The following is a 14,735-nucleotide window of genomic DNA, read 5'->3' as shown; positions in this document are numbered from 1 at the left end:
CGAAATTTGCATTTATGTTTATTTAAATTATACAATGGACTACAAAATGTAAATGTTTCATGATATTTGTTATATTACATCACCTTTATCTATCAATATTGTTGAAATGAAGATCAAATAGCTGTATGTTGAAATATGTTGAAAAAGTCAAAATTTTACATGGGGTGTACTTACTTTTTCACATGACTGTATGTATTCTTCAGAACGGGAGTTTCTTCACCATGAAATATTATCTTCCCAACAGCAGGTCCAAGTTGCCCTCTTGACAGACGAGAGTGGCAGCTCCTGGGCATTGAAACACGTGATGGATGCTTTGCTATTTCTTTCCCGCTGGGATCAGAATTTACACCTGAAATCACAAAATGACAAAACAACCTTTAGTCGGTCGAAGTAGTTGTAAGTGTTTGGTGACCAATGTGAAGCGAAACACAATCAATGGCGTGAATTTTACACCTCGACGACACCTTTATTTAATGCCCTTTCCATAATACGGTTCCTCTGAGGATCATTTTGCAAAAAGACGATTGATCATAATTGGGAGCTTGGTGTATTTTCAAAGGAAGGGGAACCTTGATGAAGGGAAAATACAGTTATTCCGAAAATAATGAACAAGTGCTTCTGTGATGATAACAGATGCCAATGAAGTCATTATTCCTGATTTCCTTTCTCTCTGTTCTATGTCTCCCCATACCCTCCCACATGTTCTTCCATCATGCAGATCATGCTACCTCCCTGCAGTCCACATCATTGTAAGTACACACATGTTACATTCCACTCATACCCAAACCATCCATGACCATATTCTGTTTCCACTGTGTCAGTTCTTACAAATCAGTTCCTTTGGCCGATTAAACGCTGAACCCTGAAGAGGTTACCACTCCGACATAGGGTCATGTACATCCGGTAATTATGGATTATTTTTGTATACAAGGTCGAGCCTCGTATAACACACAGAACATCTACTATAAATGGATGAGGTGTGTGTGTGTGTGTGTGTGTGTGTGTGTGTGTGTGTGTGTGTGTGTTAGGCATACGTTTTGACGTCTATTAATAAAATACGTGCTTTTCAAATGTACCTTTTAACTCTTTAGACTGCTGAGACCCCTTAGACCTTCGAAGACCCTTTGACACTTTAAACCCAAAAGACCCCAAGGACCCAAAAGTCCCTGAGCACCCAAAATACCCAGATGACCCAAAACTCCCCAAGCACCCAAAACTCCCCAAAGATACACAAGTCTCCAAGGACCAAAAACGACCCAGATGACGCAATGCCCTTTTTAAAATCCTTCTTTTCATCTTGCGTCAATGACATCGGTTTTTAAGTTTTTAGCATTATCCACAATAATGAAATACAGAATACAGTCTTCAGAATGTTCTCTTACGATATTCAATTTTACTCCCACATAAAACTTAAAAGTATTGATTTCCCTCAATGTGTTGTTAATTAAAGTCTCAACAGATTGTTCAACCACATCAATTGCCTCAACCATTGATGTTGGTTCTGGTTCTAAGGCAAGGGTAAAAAACACAGTCAAAAGCTGTAAAGTATCTCGACAAACTACGATCGATTGTCGTACGCGTTTATTCACTCTGCCGATCAAGGCCCGATTCACAGCAGCGCCATCCGAGCTCTGGCGGAGGGATACAACCCGGTCCCGGTGTAGGGATACAACGGTGAATATTTGCACTGCATACATGACATCCTCCCCTTTAAGTCCAAAATTACCAAGAGCAATACGTGCTAGATTTCCAGAATTGACATTTCAAAAGCAACATTTCCAAAACATGTGAAAATATGTGTGCAAACGGTTATGAGAATAATGAAAATACGTGAAAATAGAACATGTGTCAACGTGAAAAAAAAAAAACATCTTCAAAGATTCAACCGGTCGGGTGCTTTTCTCTCACGCATTGCGCGTCGCGGTGTACCAGTGGATACAGAGTCCGAGGTGATTCCTTTGGTCTCCACAAAGGGTGCAGCGTTTGCAGAGGTTTTTGGGGCATCCGAGCCGGCTGGAGCGGCCACGACGATCTCCGGCAGTGGCGGGTCGAACTGTTGTCCTGACTGTGACGATGCTACAGGCTCCATCGACTCACAGTGACGGTAGGTTATGTGGTCCTGATGTCGACGAATTTCGCGGCCGTCCTGCAGGCGAATCACACAGGACAGTGGACCTGGCTTCTCGATGATGTCCCCCGGTAGCCACGTCGCACCTGCACCAAAATTTCGGGCAAACACTGGATCTCCAATGTTGATACATCGACTGTTGGACGTCTTATCGTGCACCAACTTTTGATTAAGCTGGCTCTGATAAACATTTGATGATATGTCTGGTTTGAGATTGTCAAGTGTCGATCTCAAGTGTCGTTTCATCAATAACTCAGACGGAGCTGCACCGGTTGTTGATTGTGGCGTGATGCGGTATTTGAACAGGAGACGAGACAGCTTTGTTTCCAGGGTTCCCTCCTGAAGTTTCTGCAATCCGGATTTGACGATTCCCACGGATCGTTCGGCCAAGCCATTTGAAGCCTGGTGATGTGGGCTGACAAACTTATGTTTGATGCCGTTCCGACGTGTGAACTTGGCAAACTCGGTACTGGAAAAACACGAACCGTTATCACTCACGATCATCCTGGGCAGACGATGAGCGACGAAACAGCGTCTGAGTCTTTCGATGACAATGGCTGACGTAGTACCACGCGTCACATAGGCATCAATCCATTTTGTGTGCGCGTCCGTAATTATTAGAATCATGCTGCCGTTAATAGGCCCGGCATAATCGAGATGTAGGCGATGCCACGGTTCGCTGGGCCATTCCCAGGTATGCAGTGGCGCTTTCGCAGGTGTATTCCGGGTGCTCTGGCAGGGGTAACAATGTCGAACATGATGTTCGATATCAGCATCAAGATTCGGCCACCACACATAGTTTCTGGCGAGTGACTTAATCTTCACAATCCCGGGGTGACAGTCATGGATTTCATCCATGACCCTGGAACGCAGATTTTTCGGGATCACGACACGACATCCCCAGAGTAGGCAACCATTTTCCACGCTGAGTTCGTTTTTACGTGCTTTAAAAGCCGCAAAATCTGGGTCACCCTCAGGTAGCAAATGCCATCCAAGCTGTACAGCCTGGACAGTTCTGGACAGAACGGGGTCTCGTCGAGTATGAGTGCGGATCTGGCTGGAATCGACAGCACAATCTTCCAGATGATCCATCAGTGCGATAATGGATCCTGGTGTAGGCGAATCATCAACGGATTCTGGAAGGGGTAACCGACTCATGGCATCTGCATTTGTGATAGACGAACCGGGCTTATAACATATGGTGTAGTCATAAGCAGCGAGAAACAGGGACCAGCGGATGATCCTGGGCGGTAGTGTGTCAGATGTCGCCTTAGTTGGACCAAACAGACTGATCAGCGGCTTGTGATCAGTGCGAATCGTGAAATGATGTCCAAGAAGGTACTGGCGAAATTTGCCGATGCCGAAAACGATTCCCAATCCTTCCTTGTCAAGTTGGGAATAGTTTTTCTCTGCCGGGGACAACGTTCTGGATGCAAATGCAACCGGTCTTTCCGTACCATCAGGCATCACGTGTGATAATACACTCCCCACTCCATACCGACAGGCATCACATGTCAGCACAAGATCCTTCTCTCGATCAAAATGAACGAGAACATTGGACGATTTGAGCAGATCCTTAGAGGTCTGGAATGCCGATTGTTCAGTAGACCCCCAGCTCCAGGAGACTCCTTTCCTCAAAAGCCGATAAAGGGGGCCCAAAACGTCGGTCACATTCAGGATGTAACGACCATAGAACTGAAGCAAACCGAGGTATGACTTCAATTCGGTCACATCTCGTGGAGCAGGAGCATCCTTGATAGCTTGGACTTTCTCATCTGTCGGGTGTAGACCCTCGGCATCAATCGTATGACCCAGGTACGTGACTGATGGCACCATAAACTTGCACTTGTCTCGACGCAAACGTGGGCCGGAGTCCGAAATCTTCTTCAGAACTCTCTCCAGGTTCTGTAGATGTTCCGCGTCCATACGACCAGTAACCAGAATATCATCCTGGTAACAAACGACATTGCGTTCGGTGGCAAACAAACTGTCCATGACACGCTGATAAATTCCAGGTGCAGATTTCACTCCAAAACTAAGTCGGTGGTACCTGTACAACCCACGATGCATGTTGATGGTAAGATACTGTTTCGAATTCTCGTCCAAGCAGAGCTGTAGATAGGCAGATTTGAGATCGAGTTTCGTAAAAGTCTTGCCTCCCGTGAGACGTGCATAGAGGTCTTCGACCCTCGGGATTGGATATTTATCCAATGAAGAACACCTGTTCACGGTCATTTTATAATCTCCACATATGCGGATGGACTGGTCCGATTTTATGACCGGAACGATGGGCGCCGCCCATTCGGCATACTGGATTTGCTCGATGATCCCCAGATTTTCAAGATGATCCAGTTCCTTGTCAATTCGCTCACGCAGGGCGAAAGGGACTGGGCGAGCCCTGCAAAATATAGGATTGGCATCCCGGTCAACCCTGAGTTTAGCCGTATGTCCTTTCAAGGTTCCAAGCTCATCCTTGAAGACATCTGGGTACGTATCCAGCACATTTTTGAGTGTGTATGCTGCGGTAGGAGAAACGTTGGCTGCCCGGAGTTGATGAATGCTTTCCCACTTCAGTCGAATTATGCTCAACCAGTTCCTGCCGAGTAAGGAAGGGCCCTTTCCAGGAATGACGATCAGGGGTAGGTGAAACTCACGGTTATCGTAGCCCACCGTGACGTCACATGTACCGCAGGGAACAATCTTCTCACCTGTATAGGTGGAGAGTCCATAGGTAGTAGGTTTCAGATGGGGTCGGTCAGCATCACTCCACAGGTTTGTGAAAACAGCATGGCTGATGAGCGAGACGGCTGCACCAGTGTCGACCTCCATTTGCAATGGTCGATTGTTGACGACAACATTGGCAAGAAGAGGGTCCCGCCTATGGTGAGAATCAATATGAAGCAGGTCATACGATTCTGAGTTGTCGGAAACAGAGCTCACCTGGTCAAGCTCGGGTTCCTCCGAACCGATAAACTGATGAATCTTGTCAGCAGCTTTTCCTTTTCCCGATTTGCGAGTGATGCAAGCTGGAGCAATATGGCCAGTTTTCGAACAGAAATGGCAGGTGGCATCTTTGAACCGACACGTCTCCGGAGGGTGCTTTCCATTGCACCGAAAACAGTTGTTGTGGGTTTGAGACTGCACTGGCTTCTGACGAGGAGCCTTGTTCCAACGTTTTGGCTGAACATGATCCAACCGATTCACAGCAGGGCTGGTACCAGACGAGCGAGTGGCACCGATGCTTGTAGCGTCGCGTTCAGCACTTTCCATGGAAATGGCGGTGTCTCTGGCATTTTGGAACGTCAGTCTTCTCTCAGCATTGACGCTGGTGTTGGGCTAGCGGCTAGGGTGCCGGCTTAGGATCCTAGGATCCTGGGTTCGAATCCCGGTCGATCGCTGAATTTACACCAGGGGGGTTGACTCAGCCTGTCATCCTTCCGAGGTCGGCAAATTGAGAACCAGTTCACTGGTAATTCCCTGTTTGTCGTAAAAGGCGACAAAAAGGGTTGGCGGCAGGAAGGGCATCCGGCCGTAAAACATTGCTTCAAAAAGGGGACCAAAAAACAACAACAACCATGGTTCCCGAAAAAGGCCAACCCCCGCTTTGCGGGGAAAAATGGCCTCTAAAGGTGGTTTAGTCTTCTCTCAGCAAGCAGGCGTCTACGAGTGCGGTCATCGGACATGCCAACCACCAGCAAATCACGAAGCATGTCATCGATCGTGTCTAGAGTCCCTGTATATAGAGTTGTGTCAACTCAAATTTGGACGCCATTTTGTGTCTAAGTGTGTCGGATTAGATATACAATATACATGTACATTCGCGATATGGGGTGATATATTCTAAACCTGCTAAAAAAAAATTTACTACACATATTTAGTCTTATTATTACATACAGGTGATATTTGTTTTGTCAAAAACTCAGCTATTGCCGTGAAAAAGAGCTGTGTGGCGATATTAAAAGTGGTATGGCAATGCATATTACAAGCCAACACTGCATATAAGAGCTAACATTATAAGTAAGACAAACCAATGCTGTCGTTCTCTGAATTTTAATAACTTTTAGAAAGGAGTGTGGGCATATCCAATATTTTTAAAAGGGTGCCGAGAGCAATTCCGGTGTAGGACTTCCAGCCGACATATAGTCTAACACACTTAAAACAAATTCTGTACGTGGTATTGCCATATTTCTATAGTGTACAACCTTAGTTTTATCTAAGGGATAACAGCTTTTGAAAGTTGAGCCAGTTTTAAATGTGGGTACACAAATACACCTGTTTTACTGCATTAATCACCAAGAAATATTGTATGTTTTGGGAACGATAGCTGTCACCAGGTTAAATATATAGGGATTGTCCAATGTGCAAAATCTTCCATCACTACAATTTGGCCATAAATCCCGGGGTGGGAAATATTTGAGCAAATATGCCACAAGACGCATGAGCACTGTACAAAGCAAACAATAACTCGTCAAATTTTGGACGTATGGATGGCTGCACAACCCGCAAAAAAATTGAGCAGGGTTCTTCCCACGGAAATGCATTTTTGGTCAGCTCCTTGAAGATTATAAACAAACACAAATCACTTCCCTTTAAAAGGGTTTTCAACAGACAGACAACCAAAAAAAAACCGAGCAGATAGAATTGCTTTTGAACATCGATCATCAAGAGGCGTGGGCCTACCTGGCAGAGTCTCGAGGAGTCGATCGCTTTCCAGCTCTTTCGTCTGACTTTCGCTTCCCAAATTTGTCTTCTGACTTTATCACTTGGAAATCTATACATCTTATATTTCCCAGATTGGTTTGAACAACCAAAAGCAGAACAACCAGTCATTTTGTTTGGCAATAAACAACATTCCCGTACCAAGCTGACGTTCACGCACGGTGAAGTTAGACACAAAATGGCGCCACGAAATCACGTGACCAGAAATCTCGGGTCAGCACATGGCGCAACTCTCTTTATACAGGGACTCTAATCGTGTCCCCAAACTCACACAGATGTGACAGTTTTTGAGGTGTGCAATGAAGTCTGCGATCGACTGACCTTGTTGCTGTCTGCACATGTAAAAATTAAACCGACACATAGTCTATTTGCAGCCTCTATCATTTCTATTGTGAACCTAGAAATGTTTTATAGTATAAGGTTTTTTGATGGATTTGTCATCCCATGGGGTTAATAAAGTATTTCAGCTTGGTTGTCCTCCGGACAACCTCGGGGAAATTTTTTTATATGCTAATTAAGGCGACCATTACCGGAAATCCTATTTTCTTCAATATCTCCAATACTATCCATGAAATGTTCATGAAAATGGTGTCTATACCTATGTTTTCAGGGTCAAGGATTAAGGTAAACATGTGAAATAGTGTGTATTTACATGTATTGTTATGATACCTACACAAGATACATTGATCATGTAAATATCCATATGATTACGTGCTAACAATGCAAATTCCATTTGATTTTCTTAGTCAGATTTAAAGGAAAAGGTACACCAGGTCCCTGGCTTCAAAAACATTTATCAAAAGGTAAACATGCTTGTATTATGTATTCCATTTGATACTTATTTTGTTACCAAACAAAACTTGACATGTATTTCTCAATATCAAGGTTTCTTAACGAATCAAATCGACTGATTCTCAGTATATCCACACTTATTAACCTCATGCAGAGAACATTTGCATTGATTTATAGTAGATTAAACATAATGAATTATTAAACTTGAGGTTTTGAAAGGCCAAGATATTCAATCTTCATCCACTTCTTGCTCCTCACTGTCCTCATCATTGCGATGATCAGGATCATTTGCTTGGGAATAAGGGTTCAAACACCCCTCACCACCCCCACATTTGCAGTAAATGGTGCAAGATAGTTGATTTTCGCAGCAGCTACAAGTTGCAGAGCTACAGAATTTGCCTTCTATCTTGCACCCACAGCTAAGGACATCAATTAGTCCTGGTGGAGCTGGAGGACCAATGTTATAGCTGGGAGATGGAATGCCATCCTTCACAGTCCATCCAAACTCACTAATATCTACCGTTGGTGGACATTGTTGGTCAGCTGCCTTCCACAAGATCATCTGAAGATGTGCCCGCAGCACATGATGTAGAAGATTGGCATCTGTGGGTGGTAATGCCATGATACAAGCTGGTTTACCTTTCCTTCTTGCATAGATCCTGTAACGGGCAATATTCATGGAGGTGCCAGGAGGTTGGGCATAGATTGCAGCAAAGAAATGTTGCCCTGTTTCCATTAAGTCATCATGTGTGGCATCTTTTTCACCAAGTACATCGGACAGCCCAGGAAAGTCCTGTGCCTGTAATGTCTTGAGAGCACCAAGTTTCCCTTTGTTAAAAGGATAAGATACAGTGTCACAGCCACTTAGAGCATGCATTCCTAACAACTGCATGCATTTAGTGCCCAGCTGCATACAACTTTCATTGATGTTCACAATGTTCCCATCCCAACGCTCCATTTGGACATGACATGAGGAAATCAGCTGTGCTTTCCAGGCCCAGTAAACCAACAACACAAACACATCAGTGTCATCACTGAGGATTCGTACCACATGATCACACTCTGCTACTTGCAGCAGATATGCAATCATAGTCACATCAGCTTCATCGTGTGAAAAGCCACCATCATCTCGACACTCCACCGTTATATTTTCTCCCATGTCAAACGAGGATATTAATCGAGACAGCTGGCATTTGTTGTGTTTGTTTTTCATGATAACAGCCCGGTTTGGGAGTGGACTATTGATGGTGAGGTTGTAATTCAAGGAACCTTCACCACCACGCCTCATTCTTTCATGGTCTTTTGCTGAAAGATCATCATACTTGTCAAATACCAAAATTTTCTTGGCATCTGGAGGATAACAAGATAGTCGTTGCTTGATACCCTCAACTAGAACAGAGACATCACCACCATGAGGCCAGGTGATGTGATACAACAGCTGTTGAGCATCCACTATGATGATGCCTGCAGGGGGAGCCCTCTGTTCGACCACTCCAAGGCGATTGGCAAGCACAGATTTGGTGCCTTTGCGCAAGCAGCCATACTCGTCAATCAGTGCAGAAGGCACTGCACACAATTCATACCGAAAAATGTCTTCTAACTGCATCTGCCGCTGCTGTCCTACCATCAAAAGACGAAGGAAAATTGCCTCTAGATCAAACACAGTCTTGTCGCCAACTTTCATGCCTTGCTTTAGCTGGTCCATAGTTTTCACTGAAGTTGAAATTCTCTCATGGAAGCCTAATGGTAAAGAATTTCGGAATGTTGTGGCCATTACTTCTCCTATCATAAGGGCATCCTGCACATTTACTTCCTTTGGAGCAACTTTCCCATTGGCAATGTTGTACAGAACTGGACTGTCTACTTGTAATGGGTGAGAATGTTGCTCCAGCTCAGCAGCAATGTTTGCACGATCTTGTGCATCAGATCTCTGCCTTTTTTTACCTTCTTCTTTGTGTTTTGTTTCTAATGGAGTACCAAAAACCTCACCAGAGTACAGGATTTCGAGAGTTCGAGAGTACAGGAGAACAAAATATCAAATCAACATGCTATAATATATGTTTCATGACAATCATATCAAAATAATGATGAATCAGTGTTTATATTCATACAATTAAATTGATTAGGAATTGTTTGAGATGCTTGAACATAAATCTTAAATACTATGTGCTTTACCTCTACTGTGCTACAATGCCTATCATGATTGAGATTTTCTCCGGTCAGAACTTGATTCTAACGGGTACTCGTACACTTGTGGCCTGTCAAAAGAAAACCCTACATTGATATAAAACAAGATTTACAACAAAGTGCATAATTTTGATCATTTCAAATGTACATGCAGGTATTTATCATCATCCCAATGTCTGTTCGTTGAAATCAATGATCTGAAATTGAACCATTAAGATCCACAATTTTACATCAAAAAATGGATCAATTCGCATGATATGTCAAAATACATAATGTTTTTTTCATCTGATGACATTTAAAATATATTTAACATAATCCTTGACCCTGAAAACATAGGTCTAGACATCATTTTTATGAAATTATCATGAATAGTTTTGGAGATATTGAAGAAAGTATCATTTCCAGTAAGGGCCGCCTTAATTTGCATATAAAAAAATTTCCCCGAGGTTGTCCGGAGGACAACCAAGCTGAAATACTTTATTAACCCCATGGGATGACAAATCCATCAAAAAACCTTATACTATAAAACATTTCTAGGTACCCCTCTCTGGCAACTCGACTAACAGGATGACTGAAGGAGATGGGTTGCAATGTTCCTTCAAAGCGGCCTTGAGCTCTGCATACGTGAGCTCCTGGATTGTCCGAGGCCGAATCAGGTTTTTAACACGTGTGAACGTCTCACCTCCGCAAACGGACAGGAAGACGGCCTTCATCCGGCCTTCGGTCGCGATGTCGTTCGCCTCAAAGTAGAAAGACAACCGCTCAGAATACGTGTCAAAATCCCCCTCATGAGGGTCGAATTCATCGATATGGCCGAAAGAAGTCATGGTCTAGATGTTTATCCTCGTCGCCATGTAAAGTATCTCGACAAACTACGATCGATTATCGTACGCGTTTATTCACTCTGCCGATCAAGGCCCGATTCACAGCAGCGCCAGCCGCCAGCCGAGCTCTGGCGTAGGGATACAACCCGGTCCCGGTGTAGGGATACAACGGTGAATATTTGCACTGCATACATGACAAAAGCCCATCAATAATAAATATTATGTGATTATCTACTAATTAATGATAATAAAACAAGTACAAAAAGTTTTAATTAAAACAAAAGCCGCGTCGATGTTACACAATGCCTAGATGCAGCTGTGCCTATAACGTCGATGTTATAAGCACAGGACATTCCTATTGATTCGATTACTTGATGTTATTTTTGTGCAAAGTGAAAATATATCTCGGCAATTTCGCGTGTGTGGCGACGAATTTTTAATATATCTCGGCATTTTCCCGTCTGTTATTTCAGGCGGTGTATGACTGACCATGCCGCGATTTAAAAAAATATATATCTCGGCAATTTCCCGTGTGTGGCGACACGTGAACGAAGCTATGCTCCTCTCTCCACATTATTGTGACGACGTATAAATTAAATATTTCATCGTGACGATTGTCATCAAATGGACGAATTTTTAATATATCTCGGCATTTTCCCGTCTGTTATTTCAGGCGGTGTATGACTACCCATGCCGCAATTTAAAATATATATATATCTCGGCAATTTCCCGTATGTGGCGACACGTGAATGAAGCTATGCTCCTCTCTCCACATTATTGTGACGACGTATAAATTAAATATTTCATCGTGACGATTGTCATCAAATGGACGAATTTTTAATATATCTCGGCATTTTCCCGTCTGTTATTTCAGGCGGTGTATGACTGACCATGCCGCGATTTAAAAAAAATATATATCTCGGCAATTTCCCGTATGTGGCGACACGTGAATGAAGCTATGCTCCTCTCTCCACATTATTGTGACGACGTATAAATTAAATATTTCATCGTGACGATTGTCATCAAATGGACGAATTTTTAATATATCTCGGCATTTTCCCGTCTGTTATTTCAGGCGGTGTATGACTGACCATGCCGCGATTTAAAAAAAATATATATCTCGGCAATTTCCCGTATGTGGCGACACGTGAATGAAGCTATGCTCCTCTCTCCACATTATTGTGACGACGTATAAATTAAATATTTAATCGTGACGATTGTCATCAAATGGACGAATTTTTAATACTAGGGCATGCCCGTACTATATCTATATCTAAAATTATATCCCCCCCCTCTATTTACATGAAATGGTTTGGTCCAAAGCGAACGGCTTGCGAGTGGTGACAATCCCCCCCCTCTATTTACATGCAATGGTTTGGTCCAAAGCGAACGGCTTCCGGAGTTTGGTAAAGAAATCGCCATCGCGTGCACAAACGCGCAGGAAAGCGAATGAATCGCAAATTCGTTTTTATTAGTTTTAAAACTTTATTAAAACATAGTTTAACGCCAACATAGTTTGCAAACGTGAAATAAATGAATACGCTCTCAAATGTGCCATCCGAGGCAGAGTGTGTCCGCCACGTTCGGCACACGCGATCGTTCGCTGCTCTCTGATTGGTTGAATCGTTTTTTGGACATAGCTCGGTAAGTAATTGTCCGATTAATATGAAACCTTGAAAAGGCACATCCTCGGGTCCCCAGCAATATACCTGGCAAGTTAAAAGTATATCGGACCCGTGGTTGTCGAGAAACAGCGGTCACAGACAAACGTACAGACAGACAGAGATTACTGGAATTATAGATAGATATCTCGGCATTTTCCCGTCTGTTATTTCAGGCGGTGTATGACTGACCATGCCGCGATTAAAAATATATATATATCTCGGCAATTTCCCGTATGTGGCGACACGTGAACGAAGCTATGCTCCTCTCTCCACATTATTGTGACGACGTATAAATTAAATATTTAATCGTGACGATTGTCATCAAATGGACGAATTTTTAATATATCTCGGCATTTTCCCGTCTCTTATTTCGGGCGGTGTATGACTGTGCATGCCGCGATTTAAAAAAAAAAAATCTCAATGGACTTGAAGTTACAGGCCTTTGAGAATTCATTTCGTTCTATAAAGGGCAACTTCCATCGGATTTTCTTCCCGTTTTTTTTCAACCGAGTCTAAAACTATGTTAGCGACTGTGAAAAATTAAATGATATATCGAATTTGATTTGAAAGAAAACTGTGTGAGAGAGGAAGACACCACGGGCCTACAAAACAGGCCTCAAAGCTATGCGAGTTTATAAAATGGTGGATATTTGTTTATATGAAGCCTCTCCCACAATGGGTGGAGCTATGGTTCCCAGAATGGGTGGAGCTTTGAGGTTTTGTCTTCCCTGCAAGGTCATCAAGAAGAAGAAGAAGAAGAAGCAGAGGGAACAACAGCAGAGGGCACTCTATGAGCAGCGTCTGCGACGCAGCTAAAAATACAAAAAGGAACATAACTATTTCAAAATTACACCAAGAATGAATTCCTTTGCAAGACTAATAAGAGAAATGAATATAAAGTATGTGGGTGATAATAATACATCTTTTCTAATAACGGAAGGAAGCCAAACAGTTCAATCCTGGTTTCATCAGACCACAGCATCTTGTTTCTCAGTCTGAGAGTCCTTCAGGTGCTTTTGTGCAAACTCCAAGTGGGCTTTCATGTGTCTTTCACTGAGGAGAGGCTTCCGTCTGGCCACTCTGCCATAAAGCCCAGATCGGTGGAGTGTTGCAGTGATGGTTGTCCTTCTGGAAGTTTCTCCCATCTCCACACAGGATGGCCAGAGTGACCATCGGGTTCTTGGTCACCTCTCTTACCAAGGCCCTTCTCCCCCGATTGCTCAATTTGGCCGGGCGGCCAGCTCTAGGAAGAGTCCTGGTTGTTCCAAACTTCTTCCATTTAAGAATTATGGAGGCCACTGTGCTCTTGGGAACCTTCAATGCAGCAGAGGTTTTTTTGTAGGCTTCCCCAGATCTGTGCCGCGACACAATCCTGTCTCTGAGCTCTGCAGGCAGTTCCTTCGACCTCATGGCTTGATTTTTGCTCTGATATGCATTGTCAGCTGTGAGACCTTATATAGACAGGTGTGTGCCTTTCCAAATCATGTCCAATCAATTGAATTTACCACAGGTGGACTCCAATCAAGGTGTAGAAACATCTCAAAGGTGAGTAAGAGAAATGGGAGGCACCTGAGCTAAATTTCAAGTGTCATAGCAAAGGGTATGAATACTTATGTAAATGTGATATTTCCGTTTTTTCTTTTTAATAAATTTGCAAAACTTTCTAAAATCCTGTTTTCTCGTTGTCATTATGGGGTATTGAGTGTAGATTGATGAGGGAAAAAATGAATTTAAACGATTTCAGCATCAGGCTGCAACATAACAAAATGTGAAAGGGTCTGAATACTTTCTGAATGCAATGTATGTCAAAAAATCACATGCCGAGAACAGGAATCGAACCCAGGTCCTCTGAAAAACCGTACCAGTGCTCTGCCATCCGAGCTATCTGGGCGACCCTGACCAAGCATGCAATTTTCCCACACATATGATTGCCGCTCTCTTTCTGTAAATGCTTCCGGGGCACTCGCTGCCAACCACAGGAGCACCAACTGCCTAAATATCAGAGTGTCTTCCTCCAATGGGGGGGGACAAATCCATGTCCTCTATTATAAACACCACTGTGGTCGTAATGAAGAAATTGTGGGAAAATTCATATGAGAGGCAGGGAACTGAGAAAGGGCAGGGAAAAAAACTGACAAAGGGGCAGGAAAACCGCCGGGGTGGAGGGGCAAGAGAGCCGGTGAGAAAGGGGCAGGGGGATTTATTAAAAATGGTTAAAATGACGAGATGGTTTGGGTGGAAGAAAAAAAATAGTGCGGAAGGGAAAGTCTCCGTCACATTCACTTTACATTAGAGGAGACGTCAACAGAACCAACATTCTTCTTCTACTGATGTGACCGATCTCTCAACTGACAGGCCAATGCCCCATTTTTCGTGGTGAAGTTTCCAATATATGTAATTCTAGGATAGGCATTCCCAATG

At 43.4% G+C, this 14,735-nt stretch overlaps 1 protein-coding gene across 1 annotated transcript in view; it reads left to right on the top strand.

The window, feature by feature from the left end:
* The window catches only part of LOC137426038 (uncharacterized), a 202,993-nt gene that overhangs the window by 146,645 nt on the left and 41,613 nt on the right, over nucleotides 1-14,735 (top strand). Inside the window, exon 5 of the mRNA XM_068114761.2 lies at nucleotides 719-749. Coding sequence (XP_067970862.2) covers nucleotides 719-749 — 31 coding nt within the window. The remainder of the gene's footprint in view (nucleotides 1-718; nucleotides 750-14,735) is intronic.

Source organism: Myxine glutinosa, chromosome 4 (assembly GCF_964187855.1).
Source record: "Myxine glutinosa chromosome 4, kmMyxGlut1.1, whole genome shotgun sequence".
Lineage (NCBI taxonomy): Eukaryota > Metazoa > Chordata > Myxini > Myxiniformes > Myxinidae > Myxine > Myxine glutinosa.
Note: the sequence above shows the minus strand (reverse complement) of the source record. Positions and strands in the feature narration are given on the sequence as shown.